A 25,969-nucleotide genomic window follows, 5' to 3' on the forward strand; every position below is an offset into this window, starting at 1 on the left:
CTCCCTAATTCTTCTTTTTTGTTAAACACAAACTCACTGCAGTTCCTTCACAAACCCTAGTTTAATTATGTAATATGGAATCAGTAACAGACTCTGTAATCTACCCAGCACTGGTTACTTACATTTTAAAAGTTAATTTTTTTTTTTTTTTATTATTTTTTTTTTTTTTTAATTACATAATATGAGATGTGGTGGAAATTACATAAAAAGGAATGACATTTCAGAAACACATCACAAAAAATGATTTAGGTGGACAAATTGAACTAGAACAGTTTATGTTCTTCTCATATCCTCAAAGAAACCCAAATCCATTCCCGTTCCCTCCTTCACATGTTCCACAAAACAAATGGACATTTCTATGTTGTCATTAGCTGCGAGTGGGAATCTGGCTCTTTTTTCACCGAGAGATGAGCTGCTAATCTCAATTGTAATGGACTCACCCAAAAACTCATTGAACCAAAAAATCCCATGTTTCAGCCGTGAAAACCCTCAGCTTGCTGATGAATGTTTAATACTTTTTCCATTTCTACCACAGCTTTAGCCTCATTCTTTCCCCACTGTTCATCCAAACTCCTTGTCTTTTCTTTTCTTTCTTTTTACCTGCAGATGGGAAATACCACGGAAACTTCCCATTTTGTTTCCAAAATCCCAAAGGAGCACGATGTCTTCATGGGTTCTTTATACACAACCTTCTGTGAGTCCATTCACTTACAACAGTTGATAGACAGTAAAGTTGAGGAAGAGATAGGAGAAATGGCATGATGTTTTTTTTTCATGTTGATATCATACGTTATATTATCACGTTTTTTTACAAACATCATAAATTATTGATAGTTTACAGCCTGAACCAACCTTGCCTTGTCATTAAAATCTCATATGACCCAATGTCTAGAATGGTTAAAGCTGCAGTAGGTAACTTTTGTAAAAATATATTTTTTACATATTTGTTAAACCTGTCATTATGTCCTGACAGTAGAATATGAGACAGATATTCTGTGAAAAAAATCAAGCTCCTCTGGCTCCTCCCAGTGTCCTATTGCCATTTGCAGGAATACACTGCTCCCAGTAAGAAACAACCAATCAGAGCTGCGGTCCGTAACTTTGTTTGTGTTCAAAATGTAGAAAAATGTATATAATAAGCGAGTACATCATGAATCCATTTTCCAAACCGTGTTTTTAGCTAGTCCTGAATCACTAGGCTGCACCTATAATAAGTGTTTATATTCTGACTATTTTAGATTGCCTCGGGGATACCGCGGCGGAGTAACCCAGTACCTTTGTGATTCTTCATAGACATGAACAGAGAGAAGTAGTTCCGGCTACAATGTTCTTCCGCAAGACGTAAACAGTTCTGTTTATTAACTGCTAGAGCGTCAAGAGTTACCGACTGCAGCTTTAACTGTCTCTAGTGCAAAAACAAAGATACTTAAATGTATTTAAAATACATTTATTTAATCCTAAGTATACTACAATTACATTTTTATATTTATTTGATTAATAAAATGTCCTGCAATTGTATTTTAGTATGTTAAACATTCTTAAAGTAGAAAGTGCTTAAAGTATGCTTAAAGTCTGCTAAATTGGAACTAATTTGTATTTAATGCACTTTAACTGTGCCGAAGTAGTGCTGATGTAGTACTCCTGAAAAGAAGTATGATAAACATGAAAAATTAAAAAGAGAGCGCAGCCGTGATGACTTCTGTGATGGTGTATTTACTCTGAATGAATAAAACAAACATATGCATATAACAAAAGTTCAGCATATAGTATGAACACATGTATCACTCTTTCCCAGTAATAACTGAATGTAAAATAAATGAGTGACCTCAAACACTTCCCATTACAATAGAAGGAATAAGAAAATGTAATCAACTGGTTAACAAACTATCACATGTTCACATGTTGTAGTCTCAGAAAAAAAAGCCATGTCAGTTACAACTGACACTGTGACACTCAAATCGCATGCTTTTTCTAAAAACAGGATACAGTATTCAGAATGTACACATAAGCACCAAATGATATAGAACATCTTAATTAATATTTACCCTTAACGATGAAATTACAGAAAATAAATTGATGACACACGAATACAGCTGGAATATTAACCACATGTTCACTGCTAAACGCTGTTCACTTACTCATATCCAATGTATTTTTTATAATAAAGACACATGAAAGATCAAGATAAACGTAATGCATAACTCATAAGTCTGCCACAACACCATGAACGTTAATGAACACAAATAACTCCATACTGGCCATGTATGACATAGAATGGCTATCGCGCTAATCGCGAGGCACTCACGCTATCCATGTGCTCAGGCCTTCTAAACTCATGACATACTATCAGTATATTGGACCAAACTGCTTTTAACATACATACATCATCAGTATCGCACTAAAGTTTATGTTTAAACAGAAGTCTATTTTGTGCATCTTATTTTGCGATTACCTGAAAAGAAGTATGATAAACATGAAAAATTAAAAAGAGAGCGCAGCCGTGATGACTTCTGTGATGGTGTATTTACTCTGAATGAAGCACATCACGGGCGCGCCACCTACTGAAACGTGCGATGACGTCATGACGCAGGTGTGCCAAGCGACAACAATTCAATAAATGTACATAACATTTTTTTAAGCACAAATAAGAATTTAAACACCATTTAGCAATATTAGAAAAATAACGATGTTATAAAAAGGATTCAAGGAAAATGTACTATATTAACATAGCTTGTATTCCATATATCACACTCTCCCCTACAGGAAAAGATGTCGCCCACGACATCTACCAATATCCTTATAAAATCCCTTTTTTTTTCTTTTCTTTTTTTCTTTTTTACACATACTTTTGCCACAGTGACATATCACATCTTATTCTTTTCACATTTGTATACTCAGTCATCTTTTCTCTATAATGACATTTCAAGTTCGCATTTACCAACAGTCCTAGTGAACTGATTGTAATTTTTCACGACTCAAATGCGAAGGATTATGCCCCTTCTATAAAACATTCAAGTTCAGGGGTTTCATCCAGCGTCCAAGAGAAAAAGAGAAAAGAGGGAAAAAAAAACCCACGAAAGGCCATTTTGATGCACAAAAACACTTTGAAGTCCCAGGCCGAATGCCATGTAGAAAATTGCAAAAATAATGATTCAAAGTCTATGCAAAAATGTTTCAAAAACTTTTTTCCAAAGTGTTCACACAATGTTTTTATAGGCCTTGCAAAACAGTCCATGTCCCTTTGGCCTAGAAACAGTCCTGTTTATGTGTACGTGCATATGTGTGCAGCAGTTCTTTGGTTTTTTTAAAAGTTCTTTCACAGTCCATATGAACAATTAGTGTGTGTACTAGTTGATAAGAACAATTAGTGTGCTCTCAATCTCTGTTTCAGTTTCAGTTCACGGTTAATACACAGATGGTGGTCTTGGGTAGGGAAACACTGTTGGCACCCAAGGCGTAAATGTAGGTGTCCACATGTTAGGAAAGTGTGAATCATATCCAGAACCAGTTACTTGCACTTTGTAACAGGTAGGAGTCCCTAAACTATCATAGGTGAACTTCTTTGGTGGACGTCGTTGCCTCCCTAAGTACTGGTATTCTCTTTGCACCTCAACAGGTCTGTCACTTGACTCAATTTCCTCTGGTACTTTCGCAGGTAAGTTTTCATTTGCACTCGCTAACTCATTTTCAATTTGTCTTCCAAGCAGTTCAAATCGGTTCTCTTTCACAGGTACATGAGGAGGTGTGGGAACATCTTGTTTCACTTCAGCTGTAGGTAACGGTTCTAGTTCAAACCGATTCAGTGGAGAACTATGTGATGCACTCTGATGAGCAGGCAACTCAGGAGGTGAAAACTGTATTAGTGCTTCCTCTCGTCTCTGATCATAACCACTAGGTTGCTTTCTCACTTGACAAGGCTCAACTGGTATATAATACTCAGAGTCACTTTCACTTTCCAACTCACTTTCTTCCATTCGGTTTGCAGGTATGCTGGAGTTTCCCTGTGGCTGTCTCTGCTGTGATTTGGGTTTTGGCGTTGGATCGACTTCAAGAGGTAAGTAATCGCATGGCATCAACAAGTTTCGGTGTAATACTCGTGACCTCCCCTTTCCTCGCTCAGGCTTGATCTCATAAATTGGCACATCCTCAGCAACTCGGCGTACAACAACATGAACTTGCTCTTCCCAATAGTTCCGAAGTTTTCCTGGTCCTCCCCTCGGAGTCAGGTTTCTTACAAGGACTCGACTTCCTGAGTCAAGGTCTGTATATCTCACTTTTTGATCATAATTTCTTTTATTACGCTCGCTTGCCTTTTTTGCATGTTCTCTAGCGATCTCTTGTGCTTCTTGCATCCCTTGTTTCCAAGCCTCCAGGTACTCACTTTTGTTTGTGGGCAGGTTGTCTGCATTAAGCCCGAAGAGAACATCAATGGGCAGTCTCGGGGAACGACCAAACAAGAGGTGAAACGGGGAGAAACCAGTCACTTCACTTTTTGTGCAATTGTAGGCATAGATCAACTTGTTCAATGAGTCTTTCCAACTTGATTTCTGTTTTTCAGTGAGAGTTTTCAACATTTGCAACAACGTCCGATTAAATCTCTCAACTTGCCCGTTTCCTTGGGGGTGATAGGGAGTAGTTCTTGAACCAGTGATCCCACTATACTTTTGCAATTGTCCAAACAGCTGATTTTCAAATTCTCCCCCCTGATCATGGTGTATTCTCAACGGAAATCCAAACTTGAGGGCGAAATCGTTAAAGAGTCTGTCTGCCACAGTCTTGCCAGATTTTGACGTTGTCGCATATGCCTGTGCGAATCGTGTGAAATGATCGACGATGACAAGTATATATTCATATCCTCCTCTGCATTTTTCTAAGTGGAGGAAGTCCACTGACACAAGTTCGAATGGGAAAGTCGTTGTGATGGATTTCAGAGGTGCTCTTATTTCTCTGCACGGTTTCTTTTGCTTAATGCAGGAGCAGCTTGGTGTCCCATTTTGTCATGCAATTCCTCCAGTGCAATTTTCCTGAATCCCGTTGGCAATACAAGCTGAGTTCTCTGTGCTGTTTTTCTTTGCAGAATGCCATCCTCATCCAGCATCAACTTATCCCACCCTCTCATCAAACTTTTCGCTGCTGAACCCGCAGACCTCCACTGCTTAGAAGAAGGCTTTACTCCTGACTGTAAGTGACGAATTACCAACTCTATGTCATTATCTTCCCTCTGAGCTCTTCTGATCTCTTCTTTTGATAGGGGTCCTGATGTTGTACTGGTCTCTGCAGATGTTGGTGAACTCTGGCAAGCTATAGCAAAGGACCATGGTATCCCTGATTCAGACTGGACTTCCACCGCCTGTATCATGGCTCCTATTGAATCAGATGAAAGCTCCTCTGTGTATTCTGGGACATTTTTTTCTGAGAGTGTTGTCAACCTGGATAATGCGTCAGCATCAATGTTTTCCTTTCCAGGCCGATACCGGATAGTGAAGTGGAAATCAGCAAGCTCTGCGACCCATCGGCATCCAGTTGCGTTCAACTTGGCAGACGTCAAAACGTAGGTGAGGGGATTATTGTCACTGTACGCTGTAAATGTGGGCGCATAGTAAAGATAATCTCTGAATTTTTCAGTGATGGCCCATTTGAGAGCCAAGAACTCCAATTTACCACTGTGCAAATGGTAATTCCGTTCTGCTGTCGTTAATGTCCTCGATCCATAAGCAATCACTCTTAATTTCTCTTCCTGGTGTTGATACAGGACAGCTCCCAGTCCCTGATTTGACGCATCGGTGTGCAGTACAAACGGCTTTGTAAAGTCTGGGAACCCCAGCACAGGCGGCTTAACTAGACAATCAATCAGTTTTTCGAGTGTTTCCTGATGTTCCTCCGTCCATTCAACCAACTGACTTGATGGAACCACATGACTCTTGAGGTAAGTCCCTCTTTTCCCTTTACCTTTCGTTTGTACCTTGTTATTATCACTTTTCAGCAGGCCATACAGGGGGCAAGCAATCCTCGAGAAGTCTTTAATGTAAGGCCGGTAGTAACTTAACAAGCCTAAAACCTTCCTCAATTCTCCAACTGTGGTGGGTCTCTTTTCCTTCAGGGCGGTCACTGCTACAGTATCTGCTGGATCCATCCTGCTCCCTTCTTTTGAAACTATCCTTCCCAAGTAGCGGACCTCATCTTTGAACAACTCACATTTTTTTGGCTTCAATTTCACCCCATGCGACCGCAGCCGCTGTAAGACTATTCTTACCGCCTCAACGTGCTCGTCAAAGGATTTAGTGAAGACTAAGATGTCGTCGAGGTAAGGTACACAAATGTCATCTCGTAGCCCTTCCAGACATCCTTCCATGAACTGCTGGAATGCAGCCGGAGCATTCATGAGCCCGAAGGGAATACGGACCCATTCATATAACCCCCACGGTGTACAAAAGGCCGTCAACGGTCTACTTGCTGGTGTCATAAAACCTTGATGGTACGCCTTTCCTTGGTCCAGTAAAGAGAAACACCTATTTCCTCCTAAGCCATCCAGTATGTCCTGTACTCTGGGAATCGGTTGTCGGTCAGGCACTGTTTTCCGGTTGAGGTCCCTGTAATCAATACACAACCTCAGGCTGCCATCTTTTTTTCTGACACATACAATTGGAGATGAATAAGGCGAATGAGATTTTTCAATCCACCCCTGGGCGATCAAATCATGAAGATAGTCTTTCATTTCTTGGTACAGCGGTTTTGGAACAGATGTATACATTCGCACAACAGGTTTCTGATCTGTTACGCTGATGCTCAATTGTAGGTCTTTGACACACCCGATGTCCTCATCTGATTTTGAGAAGGAATGACACTCCTCTCGCAGCATTTGCCTGACTTTCTGTTGTTGCTCCAGAGACAAATAACTGACGTCCACAGGTGGGTCCCACACACCTTCACCATTAGTCTCACACTCACTTGTTGGCTTCACACTTTCATTAACACTGGCTGTTGTTACACCAGATGATGCTGCTGCTGGTAACACTGACTTTATTGTTTGTACCGTCCCAAGTTCAGTCTTTCCTACCAGAAGGATATCGTGTTCCGTCACATTCTGGACACTGATTTGGATCACAGGTCGGCTCCCCTTTTTCAGAGTCAAGAGTGTTTCAATGGGTTCCAGTCCATCAGGGTACTGTAGATTGACAGATGGTTCAAACAACATGACACTATCCTGCTTCATACATGGCGCTTTTACTTGACACTTGACCTGCATGATAGCATGTTTTGGCACAGTCACATGGTCTCTTGTCGTCTTCACTAAATACTCACTTGACCTTTCAGCTGTCACAAGGTTAATGAATGTTTGGACTTTACTTCTCGTCAAACTTGGAAAGGCACATCTAACAGTCTTATTCAACAGTCCTTTGCTCACATCACATTGCCCACTCGCTTCACTCTGTTTCATGACCTGCTCAATTACATTGTAACCAATGATTGGCTTGGACAACTGCTGGCCTCTTAAGACGAGTACAGGGACGACTAATTCTTTCATTTTGTTTGCAGGGGGAGCCAAGTTGAACGTAATTTCTACCCATCCTTCATAGGGCATGATGGAACCATTGGCTGCGACAAGATGCAAGTTGTCTGTGGCCTCTGTCGCTTCGGAAACTTCTCGTATCTTCACTCCAGGTATGTACTGATCCTTCCACTGTCGATCCACAATGCACACTTGGGATCCCGTGTCCCACAATGCCTCTGTTTTGTGTCCATTCAGATAACATGTCACCAACCAGGGAAGTCACAGGCGAATGTTTGTTGACTTGACACTCAGAAATTAGATTGCACTCATAAGGGATTATGTCTGGCTCCAATCCCACTCTTTCCACTTGCAGCTTTGTATACGAAGGGGACAATTTCACTTGATGGGTCACTCCCTGTCCCGCGGTGGTAACCCGTCCTCGTTTAACTGAACCCTACGCGGTGTTCGGGTACCTCTCTCTTTGCAACCCGCCAGGAAATGTTCATTACTGCCACAGCGGTAACAATGAGTGCACAGTTCCATCGATCTCGCCTGCTGACAGTGAAAACACTGCCTTGGCCTCGGGGGCCGTGACTGTCGGTATGGCTGGAAAGACTGTGATTGTGGCGTTGCGACATATGACTGTGACTCTGCGTGAAACTGCTGCGGATTGAACCCTTGAGCTGCATACTGAGATGAATGAGTTGGCTGGAAATACTGCACTGGCATCGGACTCATCCGCCGTTGATATGGTTGTGGTGTGAAATGAGAAACTTGAAATGGGTACTGTTGTTGTTGCTCACCTCCATTTTGACTCTGCCTCCAGGCCTGGCTCTGCGGCACCTGATTCTCCTCTGCGATGGATTGATGGGCTGTTCTTAAAGTTGAGACATCATTGTTGACAGTGCAGCACTGTTGCGGCAGAGGTGAGGGTTGCTGCATCGATTCCTTGATCTGCTTAACTTCTTCACTTAAATTTTTCAACTGTGACATCAAATCAGATTTTGGCTGTTTTTGTTTGCTTTTTAAATGCAGAGTTGGTTCACTTAACTGAGTAACATTCACAGTGGCGCTGCGTTCACTTTTCCGTTTACTCTGTCTCTCAGCCTCGTGGGAGCATGCAACATTCAACTTTTCCAGCAGTGTCTCATCTGTGACTGTGGTGTCTGTCAGGTACGGTTGGAGATCACTCTGGATACGGTCGTTTTGTAGACCTGTTAACACAGTGTGAAGAAACATATTCTGCACGAGTGCTGGGTCATATTTCAACCCCGACTCGTCTTCTTGTGACGCAAAGAGGATTTTCTGCCTCAAGTCAAGCACACGTATGAGGAAACTTTGGGGTGTTTCTTTTGCACGCTGTGATTCTGCAGTAAGTTGCTTGTACAATTCGGTGGCATTTTTCTCTTGGTAATGGGACCGAAGAATTCGTCTCAACATTGGTAAGGTCAAGTCAGTTTTCCCTTCTAAGTAGCTACGTAATTGAAGGCCTGGTGTAATGGCTCGAATCACTGAATCAACTATCTCTTGTTCTGGGTAACCTTTGTTCAGTCCACTTTCAATTTGGCGTGCCAGACTCGAAAAGGTTAATCTGTCTCTTTGGCCAGGTTCTCCAATAAAACCTGAGATTTTAAACTCCCTGTGCCATACAGTCGGTATCATTTGACCCTGTGGAGGCAGCGAAGAGTTAACTGCTACACTGTCTGCTGATGCTGGCCTCAGCCTCGTGCTCTGTGAAACGGTTGGATGTGTTTGCACAGCAGGAAACAGATCAGTTGTGTGATTAATTTCTCCTGGTTGTCTTTGTACTACATTTTCTCTTTCCTCTACCTGTCCCGGTTCTGGGCTTAGTTCACTCACGTTTACATCAGTTAGCATTATTTCACTCAATTTATCATTTATGCTTAATAGTTCAGCCATGCCTCCATCCTCAAGTTCCTCCAACTCACTTCGTAGCAGATGATTACTGAGACGACTAACTAGAGAAAGGCGTGTGACATTTGCTTCTAAATGAATCTCAAGGAACTGACTCAGTTCAATTAATTTTCCTCTTGGCAATGTACACAGTCTCTCACCAATTTCTTCCTGGATACTTTGCAAGTCATCCATTGCTGCAGTTTTCGCAGTGTTTCAGTGTTGTATGTGAACTTTGACTTATCTGATTTATCTCAGCTGCCTCTGTACCTCAAGTGCACGCTCTGTTCAATCAGTTCTGCCTTGTCACTTTACTCAACTGATAAACATCTGGGTAGTTAAGGGATGAATGTCGCTAGGTGGTTCCCTGCCGATCAAGGTGGATAAACCGTCTGACATCTATCCCAGCGGTGCCTCCAAAATTGTAGTACTCCTGAAAAGAAGTATGATAAACATGAAAAATTAAAAAGAGAGCGCAGCCGTGATGACTTCTGTGATGGTGTATTTACTCTGAATGAATAAAACAAACATATGCATATAACAAAAGTTCAGCATATAGTATGAACACATGTATCACTCTTTCCCAGTAATAACTGAATGTAAAATAAATGAGTGACCTCAAACACTTCCCATTACAATAGAAGGAATAAGAAAATGTAATCAACTGGTTAACAAACTATCACATGTTCACATGTTGTAGTCTCAGAAAAAAAAGCCATGTCAGTTACAACTGACACTGTGACACTCAAATCGCATGCTTTTTCTAAAAACAGGATACAGTATTCAGAATGTACACATAAGCACCAAATGATATAGAACATCTTAATTAATATTTACCCTTAACGATGAAATTACAGAAAATAAATTGATGACACACGAATACAGCTGGAATATTAACCACATGTTCACTGCTAAACGCTGTTCACTTACTCATATCCAATGTATTTTTTATAATAAAGACACATGAAAGATCAAGATAAACGTAATGCATAACTCATAAGTCTGCCACAACACCATGAACGTTAATGAACACAAATAACTCCATACTGGCCATGTATGACATAGAATGGCTATCGCGCTAATCGCGAGGCACTCACGCTATCCATGTGCTCAGGCCTTCTAAACTCATGACATACTATCAGTATATTGGACCAAACTGCTTTTAACATACATACATCATCAGTATCGCACTAAAGTTTATGTTTAAACAGAAGTCTATTTTGTGCATCTTATTTTGCGATTACCTGAAAAGAAGTATGATAAACATGAAAAATTAAAAAGAGAGCGCAGCCGTGATGACTTCTGTGATGGTGTATTTACTCTGAATGAAGCACATCACGGGCGCGCCACCTACTGAAACGTGCGATGACGTCATGACGCAGGTGTGCCAAGCGACAACAATTCAATAAATGTACATAACATTTTTTTAAGCACAAATAAGAATTTAAACACCATTTAGCAATATTAGAAAAATAACGATGTTATAAAAAGGATTCAAGGAAAATGTACTATATTAACATAGCTTGTATTCCATATATCACACTGAAGTCCAAATAAAGATATACTTAGTATATTTTATTGTGCTAAAGTGGAACTATTGCAAGTACACTTCAGGTACACTTAAAATATTTTGCATTTAAAGTCTGATGTTATTCAAAGATCATACAATCCTCAAAATGACTTTAAAACACACTTATTACTAAGAAAAGTGCATTGTGCACAAGTCATATGCCAAAATAAGTATAATTGTTTAAGTATAATATATATATATATATATATTTCTTTTTTTTTTTTTTACTAGGAGTAACTGACAAAGTAGCCTTCAAGGCTTGACATCACGATTAAATAGTTGTGTTTCATTTCACTCTGTTAAATTGACTTTTTGAAGTTTCTCTTTGGAACACAATTATGCAACACTTACGTTTATGCAGTTTGGACGTTTTTCAGCCAAAATGTGATGCTTGAGATACAGCTATATTGTGAACGTTAAAGTATCAAGCGATGTTAGATCAAAACTTCAGGGGTCATTGACAAACAGAGCGAGACGACACTTGACAGTTGAAAGGGTGACTTCAGATCCGTGCCAGAATAAATCATAGCATTTTCAGGTCTTTCCAAGCTGTCAGAGCAATAACAAAACAGTAAAATTGGGGTTGCAGGGTGTTATAACAAGGAAAAACAGAGTGCTTGTGGTAGTGACTGTTCACCAGATGTATTTCTTTCTCTTTTTAGGTATTCTGTCACTCTTGGGAAATGGCATCCTGCTCCTTGTTGCGTATCGTAAGAGATCATCTCTCAAGCCGGCGGAATTCTTCATCATAAATTTATCTATTAGTGACCTGGGGATGACAGTTACTCTCTTTCCCTTGGCGATTCCATCCACCTTTGCTCACAAGTAGGCAGATGCCACAAGAAGTCTGTGCTAAAATATGCTCAACCCTGTAACAGAGACAGTCTAAAGCAGCTCTGATGCGTCATTTCATTGACACGGGACCAAAGCTGAAGCAGAACTGCCTAACACTGTGCCACAATATAACACATTTTATACAGCTGGATATTGCAGTTGAGTAGGATACCTACACCTACTAGCAACCAACAGTACAGCATTTTATGAAATTGTATCATGCTGAAGATGGTTGAGACACAGTGTTAGACCTTGCTGTTTTCATGACAGTCAGAATATGACTTGTTTTATGTGCTGGTACCAGAACCATTAACATATGGAAGCATTTGTTAATCTAAAGGGTAAAAAAAAAAAAAAAAGAAGATAATTCTGAGATATAATTTAAAATGTCCTCATTGTGTTATTCATTTCAAGAAAAAGTCGCAATTAAAAGATATAAAGTTGCAATAGTTACAAAAAAATCACAGTTGTGAGATATAAAAATCACAAGAATTAAAGGCAATGTGAGATCATTTATATTTTGAGATATAAAGTCACAATTGTGTAAAATAATTTTGCAATTAAAATGGCAGTTGTGAGATACAGTTACGATGGCAAGACATAAAATCACATTGTGAGATGAGAAAAACAATCAAAGGAGTTGTGAAATACAAAACTATATTGTGAGATTTAATTTCAGAACTAGAAACAAATGAGCAATTTTGATATATAGTCATGAAATCACATTGTGAGATAAGAATCACAATCACAAGAAATAAAATGGTAAAATTATCAAAATAAAGATTTAAAATCATATTTTGAGCTAAAATCTAATTTTATTGTGAGAAATTATGAGAAATAAAGAAAGTTGAGAAATATGCAGTTCTAATTGTGACAAAGACAGAAATCACAATGAAAAGAAATTAGATGGTAACTGATATGTACAATTATACTGAGATAAAAATATATAAAATCATATTTACAAGAAATAAAGCAGAAAATATAAGAACAAATGTAGCAATTGTAATGTATACAGTCACAACTGTAAGGTAAAATCATATTGTGAGAAATAGACTTCCAATTACAAGAAATGTATTGTAGTTATGAGATTCAACATTTAACAAAAAATTGGTAATTATGAAATATAATTTAAATTGTGATATAAAAAAATTAAATGCAAATATGAAAAAATAACGATTTAATGAATCATCATTCATTTATTAAAATTATTCAGTTATTACTGTTTTTTAACCGCCTTTCAAAAGAATGTGCATGTGATTCCACACTTCAAATCTCTGTGGCAGTGGCAGCCATTTCAGATCTGGCTTCTGAGGCATATTTGTAATACAAATATGTTTTTATGGAAAACCTAAAAATGACTGTCCATTGCTTTCTTTACTTGCCTCTCTCTCATTGTCTCAGGTGGCTGTTTGGAGAGCTGACATGTTTATACTATGCTGTATGTGGTGTCCTCTTCGGCTTATCCAGCCTGACAAATCTCACCGCACTGTCGTCCGTCTGCTGCCTCAAAGTCTGCTTCCCAAACTATGGTACTGTTTCTCAACACCTTTCACACCACAATACATTTATCTTCCACCCTGGCCCTCCTCCATATCTTAATTAAAAATCAGATGTAGCTGCATGAATCCCTTCTGTCCTGCTGCGATGCACATAACAAAGGGAAAGTCATTACCTTATGGCTTTCAGTTTAATTATTGGATATTCTACAGTACTTTTTATCAGGCTCTAGATGCCCAGTTTTCGTTTGGCTTTTGGTCAGTACTCTCATGTCTGGACAAGAGCAGTTGGCCTCGTTAGAGTTCATTAGATTTGTCAGTTTCTGCATTTCAAGTTGAGTTCAAGTATAAATACTTTATTGTCATTCTAGCTTTACAACAAGTGTCCAGCAGAACAAAGTTGCGTTTCTCCGAGCTCAATGCTTAATGCATAATAGTACAAACTATTATGCACACTGAGCATTGGGCTAGGAGAAACTGATCTGATTTGACTGACTGTTGAAAAGATGAAGGTGTGTGTGGGACAGAGAAGACAATTTAGATGGAGCTGTTTAACAGCATGTGGGTGTGCTTGAGAATAGAGATTAAGATGGCAAGTAGGACAGCAGGTGAACAGACGGATTCTGTAGGTGGAAGAGAAGCAAACATTTTTGGGATGCAGTTGAAGCCTTATTTTAGAAGTCATGTTGACAGATAGGTCTTTAGCTCTGCACCTGATAGATGTCATAATTATAGAGTAATATAGTATATTATAGTTTGTTGTGGGAGCACTATAACTGGCCTTTTTAAAATCCCACTGTGCTACTTTTCAATATTCCACGTCAGCTTGTGCTGGACATGCATGTTTGACTGTTTTGCTCTTGTCCTGCATGACATAACATTCTAAAAATGCACTTGAAAGTAACAAACAAGTGCACACAATTCTCAGTTCTCAACAATTCTCATTCATCTCATATCATCTGATGATACCATCAGCCTGATTCCCTTGACAAAACCATAAAGAATTTAATTGGCTTATTGATTATTACAGAACTTTTTTTGTTCATAATGAATATCTTCACAAATGAACACAACTTCTATGAATTTTGAAGCCTAAGTACAATCGGCTGAAGTAAAAATCTAAATGTAGGCTGGCTATAAACATACTGAAACACGGATGCATGACTTGAACGTCACAACAGTTAAGCTTCCGACAACTCTTTCAGTTTTTATATATAAATATATATACAAAAATAATAATAATAACTGAAAGTTTGAGTTAGAACAGTTTGCAAGATGCAAAATATAAACACAATGCTATACACACAACGAGGCTGTGAAAATGGCCTAACCTAGTGCTACAATGCAAATTCGCTAACTTTAATAGGTTTTTGCCAACAAAAATGGCAAAACTTATTCATGAATTCAATGTTCTATGGTCTCCTTAAAATGAAAAAAAATATTAATGTAACTCTGACAAATGACAAGAATAAGGATGACTGATGTTTGATTGAAAACTCATCTTACCACAGTATAGCTTCCTTGGTACAGAATCTTTCCCTCGTAAGCACATAAATAGATGGATTGGGCCAAGAGGAAGTGGTGTGTTTCTAAAAAATAATAATAATAATAATAATAATAATAATAATAATAATGAATAATGAATAATAATAATAATAATAATAATAATAATAATAATAATAATAATAATAATAATAATAATAATGTTTTGCTTTCAAAATGTATTTTCAGGGTTTATATATATATATATATATATATGTATATGTAATGTTCTCCAACACAGTATAACACATTTAATAGTGATAAGTACTTTGTGCTAAATGAATGCATCTGTGATTTTTCTTTCTTTAATAGGTAACAAATTCTCCTACTCTCATGCCTGTCTGATGATAGTGGGGGTGTGGTGCTATGCCATGGTGTTTGCTGTGGGTCCCTTGGCAAATTGGGGTCACTATGGCCCTGAACCTTACGGAACAGCATGCTGCATAGACTGGTAAGTGCCTAGGAGGATGTTAATGGGAGCACTGAAAGATTCTCAGAAAAACAGACAAAGAAAGCCAAAAAGTCAGCCTGAAGGTGATGTGTGTAATTTATATGCTATTAGTTGCACTGCACCTCTCTGCCACTATACTAGGGTTTTCTGTATGATTGTCTGGCCTTTGTAGTTGTCCAGGTGTTCTAAGTGCTTGTTTATGTGTTGATTTTTTTGGTTTACAAAGTTTTGACCTGAATATGCAACAGTATTACAGGGACATTTGAGTTTATGGGCAATGTATAGTAGATGCTATTTTCTAAGTCCCAAAAACTCCCTTTCAAATTTTGGTTCCATGTCATTACATATCACAAATCTCTGAAATTGTACTATACACTGTGTACCTCTGAGCTTGAGAGTGTGTCGCTGTAGCCTGGACCCGGTACAACTACTGCATCAGCGAAGATTTTCATAATACACACAAGTGTACGTTTAGAGACTTCTGATTGGCGGGATCGTATTATTCAATTCAATTCAATTCAATTCAATTCAATTCAATTCAATTCAAGTTTATTTGTATAGCGCTTTTTACAAAATAAATCGTTACAAAGCAACTTTACAGAAAATTATGTTTCTACAATATTTAGTAGTAGCTAGTAGTTTGTGCACATTTGACAGGATTATAGAAAAAATAAAAATAATAATAATAATACAAGACGTAGTCAGCTAGACGATGAACTATCAATATTATTAATTAAGTTATTATATGATTCAGTCACACATTTAGCAATAATTGTTAGTTCTGTTTGTTGATTCAGGGTTAGCATCATCTGAGGTCCTCTGAGGGTCAGCATCATCTCTTCTCAGGTGTTCTGGATCCAGACTGGAGCTTGTTTAAATCCTAGTTACCACGGGATGTAAATCCCGTGGCGAAACATAGAAACAAAATACAGACATCATTAGCATAGCTGCTGATCCAACAAAGTAAAATTAGTTTAACCCAAGTTAATGAATAAAAAATGCACCTTTGAACAGATGCAACTACACTCACAATTAAAAAGATACATTATTCGAATGCTTGGCGAAAGAGATGTGTTTTTAATCTAGATTTAAACAGAGAGAGTGTGTCTGAACCCCGAACATTATCAGGAAGGCTATTCCAGAGTTTGGGAGCCAAATGTGAGAAAGCTCTACCTCCTTTAGTGGACTTTGCTATCCTAGGAACGACCAAAAGTCCAGCGTTTTGTGACCTTAGGGAGCGTGATGGGTTGTAGCGTGGTAGAAGGCTAGTTAGGTACGCTGGAGCTAAACCATTTAGGGCCTTATAGGTAAGTAATGATAATTTGTAACTGATACGGAACTTAATAGGTAGCCAGTGCAGAGACTGTAAAATTGGGGTAATATGATCATATTTTCTTGACCTGGTAAGGACTCTAGCTGCTGCATTTTGGACTACCTGTAGCTTGTTTATTGACGAAGCAGGACAACCACCTAGAAGTGCATTACAATAGTCCAGTCTAGAGGTCATGAATGCATGAACTAGCTTTTCTGCATCAGAAACAGATAACATGTTTCGTAGCTTGGCAATGTTTCTAAGATGGAAGAATGCAGTTTTTGTAACATTGGAAATATGATTTTCAAAAGACAAATTGCTGTCTAATATAACACCCAGATTTCTGACTGTAGAGGAAGTAACAGTACATCCGTCTAGTTGCAGATTGTAATCTACAAGATTCTGTGTAGTGTTTTTAGGTCCAATAATTAGTATCTCTGTGTTATCCGAATTTAATTGTAGAAAATTGTGTGTCATCCAATCTTTTACATTTTTAACACACTCTGTTAGCTTAGATAATTGGGAAGTTTCATCTGGTCTCGTTGAGATATATAGCTGAGTATCATCAGCATAACAGTGGAAGCTAATTCCGTATTTTCTAATAATATTACCAAGGGGCAACATATATATTGAAAATAGAAGGGGACCTAGGACGGATCCTTGTGGCACTCCATATTTTACTGATGATAAATGAGATGACTCCCCATTTAAGTAAACAATATGGTAGCGATCGGACAGGTAGGATCTAAACCATCTTAGAGCCTGCCCTTGAATACCTGTATAGTTTTGTAATCGATCTATGAGTATGTCATGATCTATGGTGTCGAACGCAGCACTAAGATCAAGTAAGACTAGAAATGAGATGCAGCCTTGGTCTGACGCAAGGCTGAAATTCTTCATACAGATCATTTTTATGCAGGAAGGTGCTCAATTGAGCAGACACAACTTTCTCTAAAATTTTAGACATAAATGGAAGATTTGAAATAGGCCTATAATTTGCCAGTACACTAGGATCTAGTTTTGGTTTCTTAATAAGAGGCTTGATAACCGCCAGCTTGAATGGTTTTGGGACGTATCCTAAAGTTATCGACGAGTTTATGATATTGAGAAGCGGTTCTTCGGCTACAGGTAACAGCTCTTTCAGTAATTTAGAGGGTACAGGATCTAATAAACATGTTGTTGGTTTAGATACAGTGATAAGTTTATTTAGCTCTTCCTGTCCTATGGTTGTAAAGCACTGCAGTTTATCTTTGGGTGCGATGGATGAAACTGAAGTGTTAGACGCTGTAGAATCTACATTCGCTATTGTATTTCTAATGTTATCTATTTTATCAGTGAAGAAATTCATAAAGTCATTACTATTTAACGTTGGTGGAATATTTGAATCAGGTGGCATCTGGTAATTTGTTAACTTAGCCACTGTGCTAAATAAAAACCTTGGATTGTTTTGGTTATTTTCAATGAGTTTGTGTATATGCTCTGCCCTAGCAGTTTTTAGAGCCTGTCTATAGCTGGACATACTGTTTTTCCATACAATTCTAAAAATTTCTAAGTTAGTTTTTCTCCATTTGCGTTCAAGACTACGAGTTAATTTCTCGAGAGAGTGAGTATTACTGTTATACCATGGTACAGTACGTTTTTCTCTAACTTTTTTCAATTTGATTGGGGCAACAGCTTCTAATGTATTAGAGAAAATAGTGCCCATGTTGTCAGTAATTTCGTCTAATTTGTGTGTATTTTTGGGTACAATTAGCAGTTGAGATAGATCAGGCAGGTTATTTGCGAATCTTTCTTTGGTGGCTGGAACAATAGTTCTGCCCAGACGGTAACGCTGCGACATATAGTTAATATCAGTTATACGCAGCATGCACGATATAAGGAAATGGTCTGTAATATCATCACTTTGAGGTACAATATCTATAGCAGTAAGATCGATTCCATGCGATATAATTAAATCTAGTGTATGTTTAAAACGATGAGTGGGCCTGGTGACATTTTGCTTGACTCCAAAGGAGTTTATTAGGTCAGTAAACGCAAGTCCTAATGTATCATTTGCATTATCAACGTGAATATTAAAATCTCCCATGATTAGCGCCTTATCAACTGTAACTAGAAGGTCTGAGAGGAAATCTGCAAATTCTTTTAGGAATTCTGTATACGGCCCTGGTGGTCTATTGTGAGTGAAAACAAGATGGCGTCGTGGGCAAAACTTCAGTCAGCCACAGCATACAGTAGCTTCCGACAAGTAAGTTAATGCAGTTAATTATAATAGAATTGTTAATCGCTTTTGTTAATCGTTTCAAGTAATTTAAACTATGATCATAATTTATTATATAAAATGCAAACATTTACTTTTATGATTGCAATTTATATATTTAATTTTTAATTGATAAATTATAGTTAATGTTTAAATAATTTATCAATTAAAAATTAAATATATGAATTGCAATCATAAAAGTAAATGTTTGTCATACACCAATTGGTCTGTGCAGCGCCACTTCAAATCCAACGTGACTAAGGCCAATGGTTCAACGCATCAAATGGTTCACCAAATTCGTTCAAAACATGGATTATGAAATCAAATGCCGATGTGGGTTGCTCAGAGATGAACAGTTCTGCTTTGTCTTTATCTTCTGGTAGGCAAAATTGAACAAAATAGACAACATTGTGTCTAAAATAACACAATATTAACTTGAACTGTGTATAATATGAACTGTTGTATAAGATATCACATTTGCATTAGTGTGTTATCGCACTTAGCCTAAAGTTCGTGTGATATTTCTTAACCATCTGATTTAAATATGAGACAAAATTTCAAACATTTTGTCCCATATCTTGAATTTTAGGGATATTCTCTAGGATTGTGGTAACACAGTGATCAATATTAGAGAACATATATGTTTCTCCTTGGACCCAAATAAATTAAGGGTTTCAGTCACCTTAGAGCGGCCCAATCTCGGTAGAAGTTATATTAATTTTATCAGGTAAATATGGTTTTAATATAATTAAGGAAATTAGCACCAGGTCGCGGATTAACACCAATAACTTGGAGGTATCTGTAAGTGTTTTTCAAATCTCATTTGTTTTTTTTTTGTTTTTTGTTTTTTACTTTAGAATACATTTAATTTATGAAATAATTTAAAAACTGCCCTTCTATTCCTCTTTGGATAACTTCAAATAGCAGGTAACTTGAAATTTCTCTCATTTTAATCTCCACTGTAAATACAAACTAGTTCGAATTTACTGATTAAAATTTTTTTGTACAGACAATGAGAGTGAAGAAGAAGACAAAATTGAAAACCCACAAGGAGGACAAAGAATGTGCTAAGTGAATTTGTGCTCTGCATTTAACCCAGTGAACACACACACACACACTGTGAGCACACACCCGGAGCAGTGGGCAGCCATTTATGCTGCGGCGCCCAGGGAGCAGTTGGAGGTTCGATGCCTTGCTCAAGGGCACCTAAGTCGTGGTATTGAAGGTGGAGAGAGAGCTGTTCATGCACTACCGCCACCCACAATTCCGTCCGGCCCGAGACTCGAACTCACAACCCTTCAATTGGGAGTCCGACGCTCTAACCATTACGCCACGACTTCCCAAATGCTGAAGTGACGGCTGTCATGAAGCATTTTAAGGCACATATAGCCAAAGGAAAACACAATGACTGAGTGCCAGCAGTGTAAACCTGCTGAGGATCCTGTTTTGGCAAGATGCAGTACGCAAAACATAAGAGAAATTGTGAGAAATCTGGAAATTAGCTTGTGAGAATTATCACGGAAAAGAAAAACCCAAAAGAAGTGATATTCATCCTGTTCTCATTTGCTGCCGTTCTATTATGATTAGCACTTTGTTTTTTTGTTTTTTTTTTAGATATTTTTCATGGTCTAGAACTTTCATATGGCAGCAGTACTTAAAGGGTTAGTTCATCGAAAAATTTAAATTATGTCATTAACAGTGTTTGGAATAAGGCCGTTTAAAAAAACAACGTTAGGTAACAACGTTATTTTTTCAGCAACGGGGTAATCTAACTTATTACTTTTCCCATCGTTATAATGCTGTTAACATTACTGGACGTTAAATGCGGTGCGTTACTGTGCATTGATTTAATAAACTATGTAACCCGAAGGCACACCTGGCTCACACAGCGAGTGAACAGGTGGGTTAATACGAGATAAGCGATAATGATTGGCTAAGGCAGAGTCATGTGTTTCATGGTAGCCAATCAGAGCCAGTGTTTTCACACCAGCGGCGTCAAACACACGCACGCACGTGAGATTCGCAGCAGCAGCAGTGATGGCGAGTCAGGAGCAATCCGATGAAAAGTTGGCATTTTCAAGGTGTACGTGCATGTAATGTGTACATGTAATATGTGACACACGCATCTACAAAGTGGCCAAAAACACTTTTCTTACAAAGATAATACTTGGAGGTGCAGGATAAAACTCTTGCTGTCTGTTGACGTGCAATAAATATTGAAAGTTATGTATGTACACCTGTCTGTTCTTCTCATTTTAACTGACTTGTGAAAACTGCTCCAAAAAATAAATAAATAAATAAATCTTTGACAAAGAGCAACTATTTATTTTTATTTTTTAATCTTTTGTTCGTTATCTGGCTCGGCTCAGTGTTCATCTTCAGTTCTTTCTTCACAGCAGTTCAGTCAGTGTACTGTTTGAGTAAATGAATTACTCTGGGATATTGGTTTGTTTTAACTCAGACGGAGTCTCAGCCACATTAAAAAAGTTAACGGCTTAAGTCATTTGTGGATTAATGCGTATTGGAGACGCAAACCATTTCAAACAATTCAGTTCGATTTGGTGAACTGGTTCAGGAAGATCCGGTTACATCGAGTGATTCGGATTCGGATATCACTAAACTGAAGTGTTTTGAACTCGCTCACAACAGACACGGAAGAGAAGACAATGCTGAATAAAGTCGTAGTTTTTTCTATTTTTGGACCAAAATGTATTTTTGATGCTTCAAAAAATTCTAACTGACCCTCTGATATCACATGTACTACGTTGATGATGTTTTTATTACGTTTCTGGACATTGACAGTATACCGTACACACAGTTTCAATGGAGGGACAGAAAGCTCTTGGACTAAATCTAAAATATCTTAATCTGTGTTCCGAAGATGAGTCATTAATGACATAATTTTCATTTTTGGGTGAACTATCCCTTTAATTACATCCCACTCTAGAAATCTTGAATTTTAACTGTTAAGAATAGATTGTCAAAATATGGCAGTCCTGTCCTTTTGTCACTCTCATGTTGTTCCAAACCTGTAAGACTTATTCTCTTCAGTGGAACACAAAGTACATGTTTAGCAGAATGTTTTGGCCAGTCTCATTCTTAAACACCACTGATATTCACTGTATGGAGCATGTGTAATAAATGTGAATGCCGTTGGTGTCTGAAGCTGTGGCTGTCTAAAACATTCTGCTAATCATCTCCTTTGTGTTCCACTGAAGAGGATCAGTCATACAGGTTTTCTAACTTTGCCACTGAGCTGATTAAGCCTTTCTTGGCCTACTTCCTCAGGGTGCCATGGAGGAAATGAATGTTTGACCACCCAGAAGGGTGTGGGAAGCAGCTAAGGCTGCCACATATGCCTTCAGAGTGGAGGGAGCTAGCCCTGCGGAGAATAGCTCCTCTACAAAAACTCCAGAACTGTACCAATTAGGCAGTTGACTGGGTCTTGCAGTCGCTGTCCACACCATGAAGTGAAAACCTCTGCATGGAGATCCAAGAAAAACAGAAGGCCTCATCATGAAGTCTGTGATCTAGCTCACAGTAAACGCTCATCTAGATTACTTTTAGGATGAGCGTCCAGTTTCTCGGCTGGCCAATCGTTATTTAATTTGCCTATGTACAGTATGAGTCACAACCTCCATGAGCTCCTCATAAGGAACTGTTGTGGCGAGTCCACAGTCTCCTCTGTCTCGACATTCATCATGTCCAAATGCCACAGATGCTGTACCACCACTGAGTGGCCGGGTTACCTGCTCAGCTCCTCAACGAAAACCTGGTATTCATTGCACCTGCTACCTTTTTATGCTCACGCTGTTATCAGCAGCAGCTGGGTGCAATAATCGCATGCCAATGTCCATTGGTTCATTTAGTTTACACTCAGAGTAGATTGGTCTCTCTAAGCGAGATCCCAGTTAGTCAGTCATGATGTGACATCTCAGGGAACGAGGGTTACATACATAACCGAGACGTTTCACACCTGGAAGAAGGCCGAGTAGCAGAGAGTTGGGCTGTAGTAGACAGTGGTTTCAGTCCATCGACCTCTGGGTTATGGGCCCAGCACTCTCCCACTGTGATATTCTGCTCACCTAATGATAAATGATGGTGAGTAATTAATGACAATTTTAATTTTGGGGTGAACTATCCCTTTAAGTGCTTTTTATAGCTTTGGCTAGACAATGGCCAATTTGGCATAGGACAGTTGCAGCTTTGCTTTTAGAAAGACTTCAATATCTATGTAAGTGTAGAAGTCTTAGCAGAGGATGGTTTTGATTCATCTACCTCTGGGTTATGCTCTTTAACCACTCGCCAAAGATGGGTCTTGAACCCACAGTACCTGGCTTAAGAAGTCAGTACCTTATCCATTAGGACACAGGGCTCATTTACCCCCAATAATTCTTAGTCTCTCTCAGGTGGCCCAGTAACACCAACAATCTGGGAATAAGGGCATATCACGGTCACCGTGATATAACATGTTTAGAGGATTCAGACAATGGTCACACAATCAGTGATTTCAGCCCAAGGAAATAAGCAGAGGCCCTAGAAACTCCAGCGTTGCCCCTGATTATCATCACCATTGATATGTCCTGTCCTCTCTTTCAGGTATGCACCAGGCCAGGATGCTCTGTCCATGTCGTACATTATATGTCTCTTCCTCTTCTGCTATGCCCTGCCTCTTGCCATCATCCTCCTCTCCTACATACTGATTCTCATCACTGTACGAGGGTCACGGCAGGCAGTACAGCAACATGTGTCACCACAGACCAAGACAACAAATGCCCATATCCTTATTGTGAAGGTAAGGTGCAAAGCATCATTGCTTAAAGGTGACCAATTACACCTCTTTTTGCAAGATATAAAATAAGTCTCTGATGTTTTAGTTCAAAATACCCCACAGACAATTTTTTATAGCTTGTTAAAAGCTATAAATTTATTTAAAAAGCAAATGCATGATACTTACCTAATCAAAAATGAAATGTATCCACAGTGTACTCAGTGGCTCAGATGGATGGAGTCTATGGAGACTCCTGTGTTTGTTGGTACATCCCATAACACAACACTTAAGGCTTCTATAGTGCTAACAATGTATATCCAGCAGCTAACATTACAGCAAGAAAACAGTAATGGCGAACTGCTGCTTCTCATTCAGGGATCTTTCTGTGCTAACAGGGCAGAGAGACTCACAAATGAGTGGGACCTTTTCCCTACATTGACGTGTACATAGGGAGAAATCTGTAACTGCTCTTTTTAAGATACTGTTTATGAATTTTTGGAATCATATAAAAGAAATGAGTGGGTGGGTGCATTTTTAACATTATAGTCATATTGTTTTCACACACTGCGGCCTTACAACTGTTTACAAATACCTTATAAAAGTGATATTTGAATAATAGGTCCCCTTTAAGGGACCGGGTGTAATGACATGAAGATTCATATAAAAAAATAAAATAATTTCAGACTGGGCTCCAGGAAACAATGACTAATGATATCAATTACTGTTACGTCTCTGACATTGTAGAGAGCAATACAGGTATATTAAATGCATTACTGTTCTGATACTGCACTTATACTTGTAGATGAGACCTCATAATTTGCTTATCCTCTTCTTTTTCGCAATCAGTTTCTAATTCAAACATATATGGTTAGTTAAATCCAATATTGTACAGCATGAACTATATAAATGAACAGAGTGAAAGTGGAATAGGTAGTTCAAGCTTGTGTAAATGAGTGGAGGATGAGACTAATTTGCATATAAATGGATCTGTTTATATATACTAAATGAGGAAAGGTTATTTTATAAAACCTATAAAGAGTTATTTTCAAGCCATTTTAAGGAAGACTTTATTTTGACATCATTTTGATTATTTGCGTTAAGGGATAAAATTTATGAATGCAGGAGGATTTACTTTCTAGGGTTTAAAGTACAGCAGTGCTTTGCAACTGCAAACTAAGAATGATTCATTTACTTTTTTTTCTCCAGAATGTGTGGAAATATTCTCATGAGTTCTTTCTGATTCTTTCATAGCTCTCAGTGGCGGTGTGCATCGGTTTCCTGACTGCCTGGAGCCCTTATGCTGTTGTGGCAATGTGGGCTGCATTTGTGGAACCCAGTAAAGTTCCCCCTTTAGCCTTTGCATTAGCAGCTATCTTTGCAAAATCCTCCACCATCTACAACCCTGTGGTGTACCTTGTATTTAAGCCCAACTTTCGCAAATCTCTGAGCAGGGACACCGCTCAAATTCGAAAACGAATATGTTCCAGCCCATGCAAAGGAAGCCCTGTGCCTGGTGAGAAGGATCTTCAACGGAAAACATCTCTACGTTGCAACAAAGATGCTAGCAATTCCACTCGACTCTCCAATGGCTTGGTGGACAGTTTTCATTGCACAGAGGCGGACCCTCATTGTCAACAGACCCCACCTCAAAGGACTGCCTGTGTGTTGATCGGTACATCCTACAGCAAGGTGACTGTGAGTCAGCTGCCGGAGAAGATGCAAGCTGACCTTCTGTGAAGGCCCTGTAGGCTCTCGTCATGCCAGCAATAGGACAAATGTGAGGAATAGATGGATGGGCAGCCTTAAAATGAAACTTCTGGCCACTAGAGATAAGCTTAATGTGTCAGAGACAAACTGTGGTCACTTCTGATACTTATGTCACATATTAGGGGCTGCAAAATAATTGACCCTGCACTAAGTCTCTAAGTTGTTTCAGACTAGCTTGTGCTATTTTACTGAAAGTCTATTCACAGAGATTTGTGATTTATTCAACTGTGAAAAATAACAAAAGTTGAGTTACATGAGTTAAGCAGCTGCAAAACATTTTGGGGTTTTCTTAACTTCTGTAGTTAGTTGTATCAAGTAGTTTTTGAGGTAGAGTGGTTGTTTATTATTATTTTAAGCTAAATCAAGCTTCCTAAGCAAAAACATCTGACACAACCTTGAGAATTTGTTGAACTTTGATTATACGGTTGAATAAACTATCAGTATAACTTTAAATTATAATAACATACATTTTCTAAATGTGTGTTATTGATGTTACTGTGAACAATTTATCCTTGCATATGTAAAAAAAATAATAGTTTTTTGACACTGTAATTTTTAATCAA

At 38.5% G+C, this 25,969-nt stretch overlaps 1 protein-coding gene and 1 long non-coding RNA gene across 3 annotated transcripts; both read left to right on the forward strand.

Annotated features, from left to right (window-relative positions):
- The first annotated feature begins 385 nt into the window (after window positions 1–385).
- LOC113107422 (opsin-5-like) lies at window positions 386–25,546 on the forward strand. The gene is made up of 6 exons (XM_026269917.1): window positions 386–694; window positions 11,639–11,801; window positions 13,212–13,339; window positions 15,161–15,299; window positions 23,468–23,663; window positions 24,891–25,546. The coding sequence occupies exons 1-6, from the start codon at window positions 505–507 to the stop codon at window positions 25,374–25,376; spliced, it is 1,302 nt and encodes a 433-aa protein (XP_026125702.1). The 5' UTR covers window positions 386–504; the 3' UTR covers window positions 25,377–25,546.
- Window positions 3,753–5,388, forward strand: LOC113107423 (uncharacterized). 2 transcript variants are annotated; one of them, XR_003292657.1, is made up of 4 exons: window positions 3,753–4,054; window positions 4,192–4,259; window positions 5,078–5,181; window positions 5,252–5,388. It is a non-coding gene; the product is annotated as an uncharacterized LOC113107423 (long non-coding RNA). The 2 variants fall into 2 exon arrangements; XR_003292658.1 differs by having other exon boundaries at window positions 5,281–5,388.
- Window positions 25,547–25,969: the final 423 nt, after the last annotated feature.

The sequence above is a fragment of the Carassius auratus genome, chromosome 8, assembly GCF_003368295.1.
Source record: "Carassius auratus strain Wakin chromosome 8, ASM336829v1, whole genome shotgun sequence".
Classification (NCBI taxonomy): domain Eukaryota; kingdom Metazoa; phylum Chordata; class Actinopteri; order Cypriniformes; family Cyprinidae; genus Carassius; species Carassius auratus.

Excerpts from the sequence above, each read along its gene's own strand:
- LOC113107422 (XM_026269917.1), top strand. The coding sequence starts at position 505 with ATGTTTAATACTTTTTCCATTTCTACCACAGCTTTAGCCTCATTCTTT. Across the intron at positions 695-11,638 it reads TTCTTTATACACAACCTTCT|GTATTCTGTCACTCTTGGGA; the intron begins GTGAGTCCATTC and ends TTCTCTTTTTAG. Across the intron at positions 11,802-13,211 it reads CCATCCACCTTTGCTCACAA|GTGGCTGTTTGGAGAGCTGA; the intron begins GTAGGCAGATGC and ends TCATTGTCTCAG.